The 19,292-nt window shown below is 38.2% G+C and overlaps 1 protein-coding gene across 9 annotated transcripts in view; it reads left to right on the top strand.

Annotated features, from left to right (window-relative positions):
- The window catches only part of UTRN (utrophin), a 431,410-nt gene that overhangs the window by 193,840 nt on the left and 218,278 nt on the right, over nucleotides 1–19,292 (top strand). For 2 of the 9 annotated variants that reach the window (XM_078383279.1, XM_072995770.2), the window contains exon 1: nucleotides 7,911–8,819. The exons of 6 other annotated variants lie outside the window; for them this stretch is intronic. In XM_078383279.1, the coding sequence (XP_078239405.1) occupies nucleotides 8,673–8,819 (147 nt within the window). In that variant the 5' untranslated portion in view covers nucleotides 7,911–8,672. Of the gene's footprint in view, nucleotides 1–7,910; nucleotides 8,820–19,292 lie in introns of those variants that run through there. One more of the 9 variants, XM_072995765.2, reaches the window with a different exon arrangement.

The raw sequence follows: 19,292 nt of genomic DNA, 5'->3' as shown, positions 1-19,292 counted from the left end.
TGTCCCATAATATGTTCTTAAGTCAAAGTGTTCGTAAGTTGAATCAGCATTTCCCGTTGAAATGTAATGAAACTCGATTAATCCCTTCTGGCTGTTTTTTGTTTGTATGTAGAAGCGCTGTTTGTCCGTTGAAGCATTAGTTCCCATAGGAATTAATGCAAAACCGATTAATCTATCCTCTGCCACTAGGGGGAGAATTATTTTTAACCTAAGATGATTCAGGTTAAAAAAAGAGCAGGAAAGGAGGGAAGGAACAATGGGGAACAATTTTACACCAACACATTTTAAACCAATCACCTTTTAAATCAAACACATTTTAAACCAAACCAAGCACCCGGGTAGTGTAGAGAGAATACAATGAGGAGGAGGGGGGAGACTTGAGTCTAAACTCTATGTTAGAGCAAACCAGCCAGCACAGTCCCTTGCAGAAAGGGTCTGCTAGACCCATCAGAGCACAGAAACATACCCCCCACACACCTAGTCCAAACCCAAGCTGCAAGGGAAGCATGCAGGAACCATTGCAAATGCACAGAAAACAAACGGAGCAGATCGGAAATGGACAGAGAACAAAGGGACAAGGTTGGAAATGCACAGAATTCAAAGGAAAAAGCAAGGGAAGCATGCAGGAACTATTGCAATCAGAAACGCAGAGAACAAAGCAAAAAGCATGCAAGACACATCGAAAATGGGAGAAAAAACCCAAAGCAACCAAACCTCCCCATCGGAAATGGGGGGGAACCAAAAAACAAACAACCCCCCAAGTCCCATCACAGCACAGAAACATAACCCTCCCAGGTGAAAACCACGCTGCAAAAATACCCAGAACAGTTTAAAAAAAATATAAAGCAGCACCTTAACTTAGCAGACAGCCTCCTCAGATCCCACACTCTCTAACTGCTGGGGTGAAAGAGCTACAAAGAAGCAGCCTTATCACCACCTACAGTTAGCAATTTGAATTTCCCACCCTTTCCCCTTACCTTTTTGTGTTTGTAAGTGGAAGCTCCGTTCACAAATAGAAGCAAATTTTTGCGACCGTAGCTGTTCGTAAGTTGAAGTGTTCATATGTAGGGGCATTCGTAAGTAGAGGCCCCACTGTGATATATTTCACTAAAAAGTAAATAAAATGGGGCAGTGTAATATCCCAGCAAAAGTCAAGTTTGATAGTGTCAAATTTCTTCTTCACAAAAAATTACTCATGCTATAAGGTTCTTGATTTTTCAATCCTTTCATATTGACTCTTCAGACCTCCATAGTCCAAGGCAATATACTGTTTTTATTTTGGTTGGCTGCTGTTGGAGATGAACAAGTTCTGCTCCACAGAACTGGCAAGATATTTGGTTTAAGTACATCTGGTGTCTTCCAATTCAATTCCTTTCTTCATCATTGTAGTGAACATGCAACCCCAGTGTGTACTCTCTTTCTAGAGCAGAACACTTAGGCTTGAACAGACGTTCGGCTAGGTAGATTTTTGCTCTGCTGTGGCAAGGGAGTTCTTATGTTCCTGCGTCTGCTTAAAACATTACATGTTCAGATAAATTGTTTGCATTCCACGTTGTGCAAAGAAAATGACTGCATGGATGCAGTTTGTGTTTCCAATATGTTGTATGGCTTGACCATCTGTTGATGACTTCAGATGGGGAGGTGTCTGTTAAAAACTGTTGTACTTTTCATCCAAATGTTTCTCAGTAAAAATCATATTAGATGTAAATGTCAGCATAATATGGAATATGAACTTTGATTTTACCAAATTAAAATACATTGTTGTAGCAAGTTGTAGAAATTTTGCAAGACCATTTCATAGATCTTTTTGATTTTATTCTAGTTTGGCTTCAAATACTGATTGAATGAAAGATTGGAGCACTTTGGTTTCAAGATACCTTCTGCAGATTTTCACTTACATTGTGTGATGTATTTTTCTTGAATGATTTTTTTTAACTATTTCTTAGATGTAGACTTGCAGCATTTTAGGAGCAATATATAATCTGCATAATAGAAAATCCTGTATTTTGTCTGCACTGGCTATAATATATTTTGTGCACTTCTGAACATAAATGTAAGAACTGATTTCTTAGTATGTCCTGTCCTCTCAGGGAAATGAACAAACAAACACACAGTTGCAAGATGGGGAATACTTCACTAATACACACAAAAAGGATCTTCCTGTAGATCACAAGCTGAATATGATTCAACAGTGTGATGTGGCTGCAAAAGACATATGCTATTTTAGGCTACATTAACAGAAGTAAAATCTCCAAATCTTCTGAGTACTACCAGATCCCCTCTGTTTGGCACTGGTTAGGCCTCAGCTTGAATACTGTGTCTAGTTCTGGATACTGCACTTCAAGAAGAATGCGGACAAACTGGAACAAGTTCAGAGGAGGTCAACAAGGATGATCAGGGGTGGAAATCAAGCTCTGTGAGGAAAGACTGAAAGAACTGGGCATGTTTAGCCTTGAGAAAAGAAGACAGAGGGGAAATATGATAGCATTCTCCTAATACTTGAAAGATTGTCATGCAGAGGGCAGTCTAGATTTGTTCTTATATCATCCCAAAGTGCAGGGCATATAATAATGGGCTCAAGTTACAGGAAGATAGATTTTGTTTGAATAACAGGAAAAATAAATTAAGAAAAGCATCTGTCAGATTTTGTTTTGATTTGGATTTCTGCATTGAGCAGAGGAGTGCACTTGATGGCCGTACAGACCCCTTCCAACTGCATGCTTCTATGATTCTATGAATTTGTGGCACATGCTAGGAGAATTTGACTGATTATATCTACTTTTGAAATGTAGATTTTTAAATGCATTTTTCTTAACTTTTAAAGACAAATATATCAACTATAATTCTTTCTCTCATTCTCTGCAGATGACAAAGCTAGCTTAGCTGGTATGTCATTCACATCACATCACTTCACAGTGTTAACAGTCTGCAACTTCTTTGATAGACACACTTAATTTTAGGTTTTGAAGATAAGCCAAAGGATATGCTCATTAAGCAGAAAATATTAACAAGCTAATGTTGTTTCCATCTGTCTTTTTGCCAGTTATTTCAGTTTTTATCACGAACTGGTGCTACAAAATTTTCTACGGTATGTTTTGTGTCATAAGTTATGTGCATTTCAAGGTAGTGGAAGACATGTAGACATGCAAATTTTCCAAGGCTGAAAAGTTCATGAAAATAGGACGTGGTGTCTTTAACAAACATACAGAGGAAAGGTTGCACTAATTTTAGGATATTAAGATGGTTCAGATGATATGTCCCAGTGTTTTAGTTTCTAGTTATTTAGAAGACTTGAGAGTACAGTAGGGTCTGTACTTAAGAACGTCTCTACTTAAGAACAATCCAACTTAAGAACAGCTCCATTTGCTAAATTTTGCTTCTACTTGAGAACAGAAATCCAAGATAAGAACAGGGAAAAAAAACCTTTCCTGCTCTTTTTTTAACCTTAGGTCATCTTAGGTTAAAAAAAAATTCTCCCCCTAGTGGTAGAGTACGTATTAACCAGCTGTGCATTAGTTCCTATGGGCATGTTCCTATGGGAACTAATGCTTCAATGTACGAACGCACCTCTACATAACAAAAAAACAGCCAGAACAGATTAATTGGTTTTCAGTCCATTCCTATGGGAAATTTTGCTTCAACTTAAGAACATTTCAACTTAAGAACACCATTCCAAAACGGATTAAGTTCTTAAGTAGAGGTTCCACTGTAAAATATTGAAATCTCTTCTGCTCTATAAACAATTATTGTAGGGGTCAGTGTTGACCTGCTGTATTATTGTCTTTCTGATGCATTCAGGAGGAATTAGAATGAGAAAAATATATTCAGTAGAATGGAAATGTGAGATATAGTAAGAGCAACATTTTAAAGAAAGTAAATATCTGATGATTTTTTATTTTGAAAAACCACACAAAGTATACCGTAGGAAAATGGCATTCAGATGGTGTTCTTGACAGTCTGTTGAAAATAACATTAAGCTGGGAGGTTATTGTGGATTTTCATCTAAACTGAGAGGTTAAAGATCAAGATCAAAATTCTGACCAGCGTCTTAGGATTGATGAGGATTTTGAAAAATGCTGATAGGGCATCTGTGACAAAGCTATGTATAGGAGAATGAAATTAAATACTTGTGTGCTGACAAACTGGAACTAGAATTCTGCATAAGTAGAAGAATTACTGTGGGCTGTGTTTTTAAAAAGCTTGTTAGCCTTGCGTTAAAGAAGATCTTCAGAATCCCTTTTCTGTTTGCATAAAGTTTACATATATTGCTGCTGGAAATGGCAGCTAATGGCTGAGGTGCTGAGGCACATCTCAGTCATGTACCTGATTACCAGCTGGATTGTGCAGCCAAGATGTGCTTCTCTACCTCTTCAGGAAGTTTCAGTTAGAAAAAAAACGTATGTGAACAATAGTAGGATCCCAGATGTTTTGTTTGCAAAAGGTCTGAGAAGCAGGAACGATCAGTGATGCCAAACATCACTGAAGAATGTATTGAAAAGGAATCTTGGAACGGCTATAATGCCAAAGAGTAATGGCTGAGAGTCAGTAAGCAAATTCCCATGGATAGTTAAGCTAACTGCAAAACTAAAAAAAGAGAGAAAAGAAAAGGAGCAATGCCTGGTACCTAGCAGTTGCTGAAAGAAGTAATAGTGAAATGTCAGTCATATGATCCTGAGCAATCGATAAACCTAAAAAGAATATTGTAGCTGAATGGAAGGAGATAAACACCTGCATATAGCATATGAAGTCAGAAATGAATGATCTCTGCAAAAGAATTTTTCAGCACCCTGATAAATCCCTAAAGAATCCATGAAAAACCTCAGACCCCATTGCTTGTTTAATGGATACCTGGCAGCATATTAAAATGTTATGATGAGAATATTTATTTTTATGTTTAATTTGTTTCTGTCGAAGACTTTGCATGTAAGACCCTGTCACGTTCCTGCCTGTCCCTGGGTTCTCTCACCAAGCAAAGGGCACAAGCTACATGTCGTGTCACTGCCATCAGTTGATTACATCGGCATTGTTTATTATTAATGATAGATATCCAGGCAATATATCATTTTAAAAAGAACCAAATAGAAGATGTTTATTATTACAGGTGATGAAGGTACAGTTGATAAGAAAACATCCTACTTCCTCCACCCTCAGCCGCCAACTCTCTCTCTCCACTCCCAAACTCCCAATTTCCAAAAAAAATTCCCTCTCCCCCTCCTGCAGAGATTCTTATATCTGGTGACTCCACCTCTCCAGCACTCTCATTGGTACATGCAGATAGTGCATTAATAATATTCATTACCTGGGCGGACGCCTACAGACCCACACCCTAGTTTATAATTACAGTACATGACTGAGGCTTGAGTTCGTAATCTTCCTATCTCAGTTTGGAGGCTTTCAGTCCTCTTTTTGATGACATGACTGTTTGTGTTCCCATGTAACCCTGGACAAACAGTGCTGGGTCTTAACTGGTTTAGAGTAGGGGTGGGCAATCCCTGGATGTCTAGGGGACCATGAATACCTCCCTTGTCACTGGAGGTCCACCCCTTCTTAAAAATCGTACTCGAAAACCTGCTTTGTGTAGTAGCCAATGTCAAATTTACTAATTTTGTGTGTGTGTGTGTGTGTGTGTGTGTGTGTGTGTGTGTGTGTGTGTGTGTGTGTGTGTGTGTGTGTGTGTGTGTGTGTGTGTGTGTGTGTGTGTGTGTGTGTGTGTGTACACACACACACTGAGGTTCCATCAGAACATGCTGGATTTGCCACCAAATCCTTAGAGGTCACAAGGGAACTTTTTGAGCCATACTGCCCTGCAAAAAAAAGGAGAAAGAAAGAAAGAAAGAAAAGGTGTTGGTGGGGGTACTGAATTTGGAGAATAGGCTGCATGCACCCCATGGGCCATATGTTGCTGGTCTCTGGGTTAGAGAAACAACCCATGATTTCTAATTCTAGCTTCATATGTCATGGTTCCAGATATGCTTGAACTACAGTTAGGTGAAAAGAAAGCAACAGCTTCTCATCACCAGGCCACATGGAATTTGATTTGAAAGTCTGTGTGCAATCAAAGTGTATAGCTTCATTTCAAAGTTAATTAAAATAAATTGTTCATTTTAACATACTACGTTTCAAAGCCATTAAAAGAAAACTGGAGCTACAAAATGCTTCCCTGATTAAGAGGCTCTTGCAACATTTCCAGGGAGTAGTTTTGTTTAGGGTTTGAAAGACACAGGAAAGGGGCAGTTTCTCAGCATGTGGTTGCTATGCATGTGGGCAATGAAAAAAGGCTTTTTAATCAGATTATGAGACCAGATTCTGTTCTGGAAACAAAGTGATAATTGGCTACTAGGGAATTCAGGGATTTCAGAATGAAAATGTGGTCTTACAAATTTTGAGCATGTGGTGGTCATCATTAATCTTTACTTAGGTGTACAGGTGAGAAGGTCTATGCAAAAACTAGAATAGTTTAGGGGATTGGGCTTCTTCTATTTTCTTGCAAGAAAATTTGGAAATTTGATGGATCACAGAAGAGAAGAGTATTTCGAATGCAAAGTTTTGAATTTGCTCAAAATGTTTAACGTGTAAACTTTAATGTCAGTTCATAGTATTAGAAAATGCTGTGTCAAAGTACCCTCTAATTTTCAGCCTCACTGGGTGGGCTCCACCTCTCTCACACAGCTTTGCCCCTGCGTGCGTGCACGAATCTGCCCCCTCTGCGCTGGGTTCCGTTGCAACTGGAACCTAGCGCAATCTCTGCATAGGGGAGAAAAAAAGCTGTGCGGAGGGAAGCAGAGTCACGTGTGCACACGTGTGTACCCAGCTTAGTGAGAACTTTGTGCTGCGTGCACATTTTATAGACATATATGACACTTAAATCTAAGTCTGAATTGTATTTTGCACCTAAAGGATGCTGCCATCTTTGTGAAAGGAACAGATATGGACTTCTATTTCTTGCCCTCTTCTGGCGAGTCCTGAGCTGCTTGATACTAGAGTCAAGTTTCTTCCAGTTATAGTCGTTTTGCTTGTACAACACTGACATTCCAGTTTTGTACACACTTATCCCGGGAGTATGAACTTTCAGACTTAGGCAGACTAGTTTGATTGAACATGTTTGTGATTAGCCTATGGAAACAAAAATTACATTTTGAGGCTGCAGTTCTTACTAGAAAGTGAATTCCAGCAAGCAAACTTGGGTCTTTGAGCAACGGTAGCACTGCCTCAAAACTGGACTCCTGTATTAAGATGGTAGATCAGTGGCATGGGGATAACTATTTGAGATGACCCTTAGAACCGTGTTCCTCACACACTTGTATTTGACTGTTTACTTGTGGTTGTTTATATCTGTTCTCTTGTAGTATTTGGCTAGTGGTCACTTGCTTGGGTTAGTTTTGCTTTTACATATTCCCCCCCCCCCCCCAATTCACCTTCTATTTGCTTGTGGAATGGTTCAGTTTCTTCATCACAGTTGAGTGTCTATTCTAGTCACTCAGTTCTGTTGTAAAGGACAGAACTGACATCAGAGGAAGCTCCTGCTCTATAGCAAGTGTCCCACTTAGTGGAGAATGTTTGTTTATTTTTATCACACATTTTGCTCCTCCCGTCCTAGACCGCAAAGCGGCATATATAGCATTTCACATTTTTTTACTGGGCTCTGACCTGACCAGCCAAAGACTTGCTGAGCTTTTGCAAGATTGCAATGTCGTGGGCCTTCAGACTGCACTGTTTTTTGTAGCATGTGGTCACATTTTTACCTAATTTCAACTGTGTTCTTATTGTTGAGTCCACACTGTGCTAGCCAGAGAATTCTCATATTGTGATGTGTCTGACTTAAGCAATTCGCTTAAATAAGGGATGCAAACCTGTGGAGATCATGCTTGGGGGGGTGGGTCAAAGTGGGGAGTGAGTAATCAATAACAACCAAGTTACCTGTTGTTCAGTGACCTATTCAGTGAAAGGTTCTAATTGGAAATTTTTCTATAATCAAGTTCATACTCCCTATGCAGAAATATTCCTTTGGGAGCTGTTGAGGTGAATTAGCTTTAAGAGAGTTTTCACAGAATAGGCTTTGCCCCCCTGGAGGTCTTCCTTTTGTGCAAGATAATCTAGCTTTTGAGAGCTGCCAGTATGTGATTTATTAGCCTTTAAAGGATGGCTGATATAATTAGGGCAGGTATCCCTCTGCTCTTCTCATAAGATTTATAGCACACTGTGTTATTCACTTGCTCCACAGCTCTGCCAGAGCTGCTTTTAGAGAGAGCGCGAGAGCATCTTTCTCCAGACCGAGGGAAGGAATGCCATTCTCTGTCTTCCTATGAAGCATATCCAAGAGGAGAGCTATAGTGATGGCGTTGGGGCATTCTTCCCCCAGGAATTCTGCTTTGTTTTTGCGGCTCTAAGCCATCAATTAATAAACCTTTGGTGGCATGTAGTTCACAATCCATAGCAGGCGGTAGTCGTCTGATCAACAACTTCCTTTCTCTGAACCTGCTGAGCAAAATAAGGCTTCGAGGATGCAGGCAAGCTTTTATTTTTGTGTGTATTTGGCTGTTTAAAAGAAGAAACACTATGCTAACTGCCTTTGAGTCTGTCGTTTGGGAAAACTGCTCTAGAAGCGAGCATGCTCAGAGGGCTGGCAAATCATTGTCCAGTGACCAAGAGGATATGATAGTTGCCTTTCATTTATGATGCAAATTTTGAGGTGTCTTCAGAAGTGTGGCAAACTTAAAATGATGGCGGTGGTGAGAACATCTCTGCAGAAAGTTGTGGTATTGTTGCATCGCTTGCAGAGAATGGCAGTTTCATCTCCACGATATCAGAAGCTTTGCAAGGTGAGTAAAAACTGAAAAAATAAGACTTTCTGTTGCTTGTCTTCCAATTATGCTTCTTGTGTGTAAAAAGCTTCTTAGCTGTTGTAACCATTATTCTGTACAAATATGAATGGTTTTAAATTTTATTTCACTTTTTTTAGTTTACAGAATGTTAAAGTAGTATTTTTGCGACATCTGCTGTGCTGCATCTATTCTGTTACATTATATTTCTGCTACAAAAACCAGGGCATTTTACAAATTGTGTACTTTGTGGGTTCCCTCCCCCCCCCCCCAAATTGAAGGTAGTTTTAACACTGCTCTTGGTTTTAACTTGATCATGTTGTACTCTTAGCACTTTTCTTGCCTTTTTTTGGACTAAAATCGATGCCCCACAAGTTCAGTATAGTTTCAGAACTTCTGTTGTTTTGGAAGTGATCCTTGATGCTTGTGCAAAGTAAGCACTGGGATGTTTAAAGTTGGTTAAGTGTCTGGATAAAGCTCTGTACTGTACATCCATTATAGAGCCACTTCTTTCACAGTCATAAAAGCCAAATGGCCAGGGGTGGCTAGTGGGTTTTGGAAAGATTCCTCTTCTGGAAGAACATTGAAGATCTTGTGGTTTCCTTTGTATAACTTTGCATTGCTCCAACAGCAGGAAGTAGCCTAAAAGCCAAAATGTTAAGAGGGGAAATTGGTAACAGAGTAGAAAGCCTTTTTTTCCCTTCTCTGTTAGAACTTTTGAAGCTTCAGTTTGAAGAATTAATCTATGTCAGTTACCTGTATCTGTGACAGTGACAAAAAACACCAAATACTATTGATTTATTGTGAATATTTCTATCCAGAGATATTTTCTTTTGGAAAAGACATTTCCTTGACTCTTGGTTCATTTTCATTTAATCTTAATTGTGTGCAAAATTCACATAAACACTAAGATTTCTAAAATATTGATGTTTTAGCTTTGTTCATATAGACATTGGAAATTCCTGAAATGCTTTAGAATTGTGAATTGACAACTCTCTTGTTTATAAAAAGGCAACTTCTAGAGCATGATGTTTTCTGGGACTCTTGATTTCAGGCAGTGAAAAGGTTAAATTGCATAGCCTGATAGACCTTGCACCTTTTGACTGCAAATCCTTATTAGTGGGAAGTAAAAGACTTGCACTGCATGCATAGAAATATCTAAGATGTTAATACTGGGTCTGAAGAAACCAAGTATACATTTGTGTATGCTTTTAAACTTGTATGTCCTGTATCTGGCTGTGAGCCTTGCAGCATACTGTACTGAGATTTCTCAGCACACTCTGGAAGCCAGAGATGTAGTTATAGTAAAACACTAGAAATAATCCATACATTTATAGGAAGGTTTATATGGACTACTGTGTCTTGCTGAGCTATAGTCCTCCTAGTGAAACATTGAGTTTCCAAATGAATTGGAATCCATGTATGTTTGTCAAATAAAAGTACATCTTGGCTGACACTGTAAACTGGATATAACATTCTTTTGCAAAATGATACTTTTCTGAGGAGAGTGAAATAATATATTGAATTGCCAACAGTTGCTCGTTTTAAATGTGTGTTGCCATTATTCTGGGTTGTTTGTTTCCAATCCATTCAGTTGCTGCTGGGAAATATGTTACAATTCCAAACTCTTCCACTAGGTGTCAATGTAAGGCAATGATATATGAGCACTTTTGTCCATAGAGCAGAATCTAATGTAGACAACAATTTTAAAATCAACCTTCAAGAAAATAATTCATTTTACTATTATCATAATTTGTACATTTATTTTGTTATTACTACTTGGGGGGGTGTTGACAAACATCAGAAATATGATGCACCAAAAATTCTAATTCTTTTAAGCATAAACATATTCAACTGTGATTTATTTTCAAGTATTTATTCAGCTGTATGACTTTTTGTGTTTTGTTTGCTTGGTACATAACAGATATATCACTTGTAGTATGAAAAGCAATTTTATCAGTGTTGTACCAAACATAAAATACTTAGCAACACAAGTGCTAATTTTATTTTAAATTCAATATTTCCAATATATATTATTTTCAAAATTTTCACTTAAGAGTCATGTTGGGAGTAATTCTGAGTAAGCTTGAGATAAAGAGGGATCATTTGGATATCCAGAATATTGGTAGTACCCTTAGTAGAGACTAAGTCTAAACTATGTACATTTTAAAATTAATATCCACATTTAAATAAAAGTAATTCCTTTTTAAACAGTGTACTTTTAATTTTTCAGACCATATAGTACAAAACACAAGAGATGCTGCTTAGTATTAAATGAAAAATTAAACCAAACTGATTACTGAAATAGTTCAGCAGAATATATCTAGTAAGTTTTCATAGCACGTTTATCATATTAGCTTGGATCTAATGGTGTCTGTCCATTCACAAAGGATATTCTTCTGTGAATACAAAGTGCTTCATTTAGAAGGGGGTGCAATTTCCTCCTGTGGCGCTCCCCACCTCATATCGCCTCCCACAATGTTCTGGAGGACTATTCAACTTCTGTTTATGGGATTGTTGGGTCTAAACTACAGTCAGCACTGTCATGAGAACAGTTCAAAGAACTGAGGGGCTTAATCCCTGATCTTTGGGCTTTGCCCTTCCCACCAATTTTTCCATTCAATGATTGGTAGCAGTGTCTGTGTGTCTTGGGCTGTTTTCCCAAGTGCAATATGAGACCTTGGAAGAAAAACTGTAGAAGTGTTCTGTCAGTGCTAGAATGCCACCTCCTGAGGTGAATTTTGTCAGTGACATCTGGCAGGCACTCATCATTTGTTGAGTGGTGTGCATGTGGTTTCTTGAAATTCAGGTAACAGGCAGGAGATACTGATCTTCCTTTGTCCCCTAACATCTAAGTATGAAGCTGAATCCATTGTACCTCAAGATGCTGATATATCTTTGGATACAGCAAAGTGAAACAGTATGGAGGCAAAAATGACTAATGTGTTTTTCCCCCATTGGGCCATGAAGTGTGAACAACACTGATTGCATACTTGCTATATTTTCAGTCAACTGCTAGCTTTCCATTCTAGGTTTAGCAGAGCTGCATTTAAAAAAAGAAAGAAAACACAAACAGAATATGAATGTTTTCCCAATGCATCCAATAATAGAGAACACGCCAGGTTTTCAAAAAATGAATGCACCCTGAGTTCTAAGTAACTCATTCAGAAATGCATTGTGTTAAGAACTTCCAAAGTACTTTTAAGTTAGATTGACAAGGGTAGGAAAGCCAGCTGGAAGAAACAAATTTAATATCTTCCTGAAAAGTATGAATGTAGAATATAATTAATGATAAATTATTTAGAAAAAATACATGGGGATGTCTGAAAGCTTCGTTCTGCTATGACATTAATCTTCAGTTCTTGAAGTGACACATGATAACTTATATCAGCTTCCTTTGTTGTGAACAGAGATGGGGACAAATCGAAAAAATTGTGCTTATCAGGATTTGTCATTAGTCAAAGTTTACAAATGGGCGAAGTGATAAAAAACAAAATTGTAATGACAAATTGATGAATATTAGTTGATTCATCATTAAAACAGTGTCCCGTTGAACAGCTAATTGGCGGGACATTGACAAACAGGCTGGCTATGGGGAGGCAAACCCTAGGTTCACTTCTGGCAGCCAGCCTGCTTGTCAGTGACATGACAATCAGCTGATATTGACAAGCAGGCTGGGTGCAGGAAGGCAAACCCTGGGTTCAGTTTATCCAGGGAGCCTGCTTCTCAATGACCCGACTATTGAGACATTGACAAGGAGGCTGGCTGCAGGAAAGCAAACCCCATTTCCGTTTCTGCAGCTGGCTTGCAGTAAGGGACCAAAAAATGGGTAAATATTCATCCCTTCCTGTGCGTTGGGGTCTCTGGATCTGATGAATATAACGGGACAAATATTCTATGAATCAGCAGTATTTCACAAATATCACAATCCGTTTTTTCATTTATCCGCATGTCTAGTTGTGAAGAGAAATACAAGTGTAGAAAGCTCTCTCTGGCTTTTACATAATCTCTCTCTCTCTCTCTCTCTCTCTCTCTCTCTCTCTCTCTGCTATGGAACTTGCATGTTTGAAGAATATGTATAAATAAAAAGGTTTCAGATAGTGAAAATGTGAACATAATGGAGGACACCAAGGTGGTTGTATTATTATAAGCGAGAATAATAATATCCTTATAAACTTGGAAGTCAACCAGATTTAGGACGTTTCAGTTTAGAAATGAGAAGAACATAATGTTATCAGTAACAGGTCCTACTGTTGGTATTTGAATATGTTTCATTTTTTTCTCTAGCCAGTTCATTCTTTCCTTACCATTAAATTTAATGTCTTAATTTGAATAAAAGTGATCCCCCTTTTTTTTAACAGTTTCTAAAATAAGAGGGTGCGGGAGTGCCAGATTCACCATTTTTTTAGCCCCTGTTTTCACAAATTATTCAAAAAGGAATTGACTTTATTCATATCACAAATCAGATTTTCCTTTCAACTTTGTATGGTAGTTCTAGTTTTCCTGTGGTAGACATGGTAAAGATGACTGACTGTCCAGTGAGTCTCTGAGCTGGCCATTTTCATTCCTAAATAAGGAATGTTGCTCCCCCTATAGCAAGACAAGAACTTATCATTAGTACAGAATGGCATTGGCAGCTCCACTATGTATAGTGCTTTGTCACTTGTAGCTAAACAACACAAATCCTTCTTCAGGTGATGCTCCTAAAAATAAACTCTAATGTTAGTGTCTTGCAGTTTTTATTGTCTTGATTCAGTTTTTTCTTTTAAAAAGCCCTGAAGTGGACAGTTAAACACGTTCCATTTAGGAGACCACGGCAGTCAAAAGAAATGCATGCTGCTTTGTGCTTATGCCTTGTTGGTCAGTATTTCGGCTATAGGACCAAAACATAGTATGACTTTACTTACAGGGAAGCTTCAGGCATGCATGTTCCCATCTATTGGTTTACCCTTTCTCACATGCTATGATTTCACCACTTTCTTCCTGTTTTCTCAGTTTGGATCTACTGTAACAAGCACAGACAATAATTGTGTCTAATTTTTATGTTACATCATCAATCAGTGGTTTATTTCAGAAAACGTTGGGAAGAGGAGAAGTGAATGCTGAAGCCCAGGGTCATTCATAGTGTGCCACAGTATGGCTTGGTGTTAAATCTCATAGAATCGTAGAATAGTGAAGTTGGAAGTCAAATCCAACCCCTTGCTCCATGCAGGAATACAAATCAAAGGATATCTGCCAGGTGATTGTTTAGGTTTCTCTTGAATGCCTCCAGTTTCAGAGCACTCACCACCTAAGTAAGTGGTTCCACTGTCTGTATAATCTGATGCATTATACTCTTCTGAATATAGCTAATTTGCAAGACATGACCCGGAGGACTGGAAATTAATAGTAGTGAGCCATGAGTTTCTGTAACGCAAGGGAAAGGGGCCAAGAAGCAATGGTGACAAACCATTTGGTATCTTCAAACAGGGGGATCCGATTATGATCTGATGGATGCAATGGTTTGCTGCATATTTGAAGTAGCAGCTGTTATGAGAGCAAGCAGAGTTTTTCCTTTTCTCTTCCCATCTTATACTGGGGTTGGACAGGAGCAGATAGGGCTGAATATTACTTTTGTTCATTCTTGTAACATGAAACTGTGGTTTGTCATTTTGTATACCGAATTAAGCGATCATGCATTGATATTACAGTAGATATTGGATCCAAGTCCCAAGTCTGAATCCAGGTCTTTGATACAAAGTCCCAAGTTTGAGTCCCTATTAAAAACAAGCTTTTTTCCTCAGAAAAAAAGGGAGGAGTGGGGGAGTTTTGAGTTGCGAGTCTAGTCCAAGTCTTTGAAAACAACAACAACCCTGAGTTGAGTCAGGGTTGAGTTGCCAGTGCGACTTAAGTATGCTTGACAGCAAGTCTTGTGGCTTGAGTCCCCATCCCTGATGCGTACTGTACATACTATATTATATATAGTATAGGAAATACCAACACAATATTCTGTTCTCTAAAGAAAGTTTTGAGATTATTCTTCTTCTCAATGATTTTGCATTTCACACTGTATGATTTTAATTAGGACTATGTGGATAGCATGATAGATTAGCACTCAGGAGACCTGTGTGTGTTCAGGTCCCCACTCAGGTATGAACATTTGCTGGGGGTGGAGCTGGTTAAACCACCCCTTAAATATCTCACATACCTTGAAAATCCTGTCAAGAAGTTGGATGTGGCTTGGTAGCATGTAACAACTGGACTTGTTCAGCGGAGAATGAAGCCTTAAAATTATTGACCTAGTAGTGGCACCTCACAAATGAAGCATTATTTTTCAAACGTTGAATGGAAAGAGTTCCAGGCTATAGCCTCATTCTCAGCTATTCTGTTAGACTTTTTTTATTGTCCAGACTAGTTATGTTTTAAAAGTCTGCAGCCTGTCTAGAGAATATGTGATTTTCTCTGCTCTTGAAAACAGTCAGACTAATAATTAATTTCTTTCTACTCCTTGTATTGGTTAAGTGTCCCTGTTATGGTTGGGATTTTTGTGTGTGTAATCAAAAAAAAAGTCAGAAAGAGAGTAGTGGTAGAATATTAGAGTAGAATATTTGCCACAGATCTTTGATTCTGGCACTGTGCAGTGAGATAAAAATTAAAGTTGTTTCATTTTACAAGAATTGGATTATACGAGGTTACCCAGTCAGACCATTGGCCTGGTAATGTTGACACTGATCAGTAGAAGCTCTTCAGGGTCTCCAGCAGGATTTGTTCCCATTTCTGTCTGGCAGTTCTAGGGATTGAACCGAGGAGTCTCTGCATGCAAAACATATGCTGAATTGTGGCCCTTCAGTATTGCTCAGTGGTACAGCATGTGCTTTCCATGCAGCTTAAATCCTTGACATTTCCAGGCAGGGCTGGAAAAAAAAGGAAAGGTATTGCTGCCAATCAACACTGACAATGCTTTGGTGAGGGTCACTGTAGGGGGCAGCTTTGTATGTTCCTCCCATTTTGGTTTACCATTGATAATAAGCATTATAGAGGAACGACGCACTTGGCAGCATGGTAAAAACATCTGCAAGTAAAAGTAGACCTCTGATGTGCATTATTCCAGGAAATAACATTTTTTCCCTTTATCAACTGTGGTATACTAGCAATAGAAGACTGCTTGCGTAAGTATAACATTTGTGTCTCATCCCAGCCAACCACTAACAGCAAGTTTTAGATTTTAGCCTCAGGGAGGCAAGGATGTTCAGTCAATACCAACCCCTTGGAGTCTACCTTGACCTGATGTCAGCTCTTGCTCTGTCAGCTTCTGTGTGACTGTCAATATTGACAACAAATCATCAATAGCTCAGCAGCAGGTAGGATTACTGAAAGTTGCTGTGACAGCTTCAATAACACAAGTTCCATTAGGGGGGATTAGTATTGTTAAATAGCTATGGCTAGTAGTAAGGGTGGAGCCAAAACCTCAGCACTTGAATAAGAGGTTTTTTTTTAAGAAGATTGTGGCTTTTGACAGTGGGTCATGTTAATGTTATTTAAATGCAGTATGCAAAGCTCAACCCTTGCATGTTTTAACATAAATGAGTCAAGTTTTCCCCCTGTCCTCATTTTAATCCTAAACCTTCTGGGTGGTATAATCAGTACAAAAGTAGGTTGTAACTAGAATAGGCCCATTTGAAATCAATGGAATTTGTGGAGGACCTGCCTCATCCAACCCCCATTGATTCAACAGGGCTACTCTACTGTGATTTACTGTGTTAAGCAACAGGTCTGGGGCCAATACGGGTGTAATAAATATAAAAAGTAACTATTGTTTGATAGATGAAATTAGAGGTTTAATGTAATTTGGGATGTGAAGAAGGCTCATTAAATTCCTGATTCTCATTTCTGAGTCTCATCACACAATTCTAAATTTTAGGCACTTATAGATTGGCTACGGTAATTCAGCTATACTATTTGTGCCATATTTTCAGGCCGTGCAGTTGTTGCAGTTCATTGTGCAGTGTGCACATAATTGTCCTCATAAGTGTGAAAAACATATTGAGGCTGGTTGAAAATATCTCATTTTGCAGTGAGAAAAAGATTTGGTAGTTTCTTGTGTAATTTATATCCCCAACTTCTGGTATGCATGCTCACATGAAGCTTTTATTGGAAGGTTTGTAGACTAATGAATGAAAGGCAGCATCTTCTTTCCCTTCTTTTAATATGATATTGCTTGTTCTGATGGGGTTATCTTCAGCTGTTGACTTGATGGAGGTAAGACGGCTTACTTGATAAAACAATTAAATCAGTTTATGGCAAAGAACTCAAAACTGATGGTTATTATATTTCACTAATGCTAAACTATGGTTTTTATAGATAAACAGAGATGTGAACATATCCCATGAGGTGTTGTCTGTAGAGATGATTAATTCTGTGAGGATTTCTTGCAGTAGATATCTGTTCAGTGTGCTATATGCCTAGTCAAAATGTGCTAAAAGTGGGCTCTGGCATCTTCAGAGGACTGGAGTAGGAACTCATTCCATAATCAAACATGGAGTTTGTTAGAGAATGCTAAGAATTTTGTGGATCAAGAGGTTGATCAGGAAAGGAAAGTGAAAGCATAAAGTGAAAGCATAAAGGCCAAGAATGATTTAAAATACATTAAATTCGGAAAGTCAGAATATTTTGGGCACATAATGAGAAACAAAAATAAAGATTGCTACAGAAGATCATTTGAAGTTAAAAACATGGAAAGTATAGGAAGAAGAACTTACTGGATGAAGAAACTAGGGAACAGATTTGTGTGCAGTGCCAAATCATTGCTTTGGATGCAATGCCAGATCAAATCTGCTGCTTTCAAAGTCAAGATATCTATGATCAGTCTCCAGTTGGAGGGGATGCAACAACCTCTGTGGTGATATAGTTAATAAATTATATAGTAATACTTCAGTAACAATGTTTCTAGGGAGTAATAGCCATGCAAAAAGAGTGAAAGTTCGGGATTTGCTCAACAAGCAGTCCAAGCAAATGTCTAAAGAATATCTGAAAAGCAATAGTCTGATCTTGTATTTTACACAATTGTACAATTGTATTACGTATAATTGAATTACTGTCAGAAAGTTAAAAGTCTGTTAATTAAATGTTGAGGTAGGGAAATGGCATAGTACAAGAGATTTCACTCTTGCATCCCACTTAAAAGTTTTGTAAGCACATTTAGGAAGAAATGGTGTAATGACAGAAAGTGATGAAAGTGAATGGACAAACATGAAATCATTCCAGTAGTGAGTGGTTAACTTGGCCCAAAAGAGGACTGACCAGAAATGTCCCAAAGTGAATGAAGCATAAATGACTTCTGTGACACAGTCAGTGGAATTTTCACACTTAAAATGTCACTTCATCTCAGTTGAGATGAACAAGTGGTATTTGCACACACAAACAGTTACCATTTGGAAATATGCAGAGCTTGAAAAATTAGTTTTGTAGACTCCAGTGCTAGTTCCTCCAGTCATTTCTGTTCACTGAACATTCTCAGCAAATTCTCAGTATCTGTTTTAGCTTTGGCCTGAAGCACTTCATGGAAGCATGAAGGAAATATATCTGAGATGTAATGTACCATTTAGAAAATAATCTTCTTTCCCTTGTGCCTTGAAGACAAATTCTTCCTATTAAAATTAACCAGGTGATTTTGGGTGTGTGTGTGGAAACCTTGCTGTTTCTTTAACATTCAATAAGTTAGCCCTGCCTGATAATTTGTTCTTTCTGTATCAATACAGTATTCTGTTTTTCTGTGCTCACAAAGGGCTGTGAAGTAGGTGTCAGTTCAAAATGTTGAAATTCTATATGTTTGATACTCTGGTTCTGCAAATTTTTTTATTTAGCGAAAATATACTTGGAGTTGTTGGAAAGAGACATGCTTAATCAAAGGGGTTAACACTTTGACATTTGTTGTCAAACCACTTATTTTGAAGTAACCGTATGGAAGCTGATATGAATATTTAGACACTGGTCGATTCTCAGGGCTGAAGTTTACTTTATATCCATCTTCATTCTTTGTTGTTCCCCGGGGTGCAAAGTAATTGGTATCAAAGCACTTTGAGTTGGCCTCTGTGTTAAAGACCTCATTACTTGAACTGCTCCTTTTTCTTAGCTGCTTCGGGACTATAGGGGTTACTTTGACATATGTTTTGAATGGATAGTAATGTACTGCTAGTATACACAATTGTAAGGGCATGACACATATATTGTCACACAGAATTGTTGTATAGCACAAAATTGGGAAAATATATATTTCCCTGAAGATTGATTACCTGATGCCATTCGCAATAAGTTTTGACCACCATACTTTCTAGATTTAGAATCAGCATGTCTGGCAGGTTTCCTAAAATGAAATAGTTAATCAGAAGCTGGGAGTTTGCTATAGCTCTACTCTAATTCACATTGCAAACATATTCCAAACAGGTTTCTTCCTCAATTGTGACAAATTCCACACTGGATGAAGAATACAGGAAA

Source organism: Pogona vitticeps, chromosome 1 (assembly GCF_051106095.1).
Source record: "Pogona vitticeps strain Pit_001003342236 chromosome 1, PviZW2.1, whole genome shotgun sequence".
NCBI lineage: Eukaryota > Metazoa > Chordata > Lepidosauria > Squamata > Agamidae > Pogona > Pogona vitticeps.
This window is presented reverse-complemented; position numbering and strand designations above follow the sequence as displayed.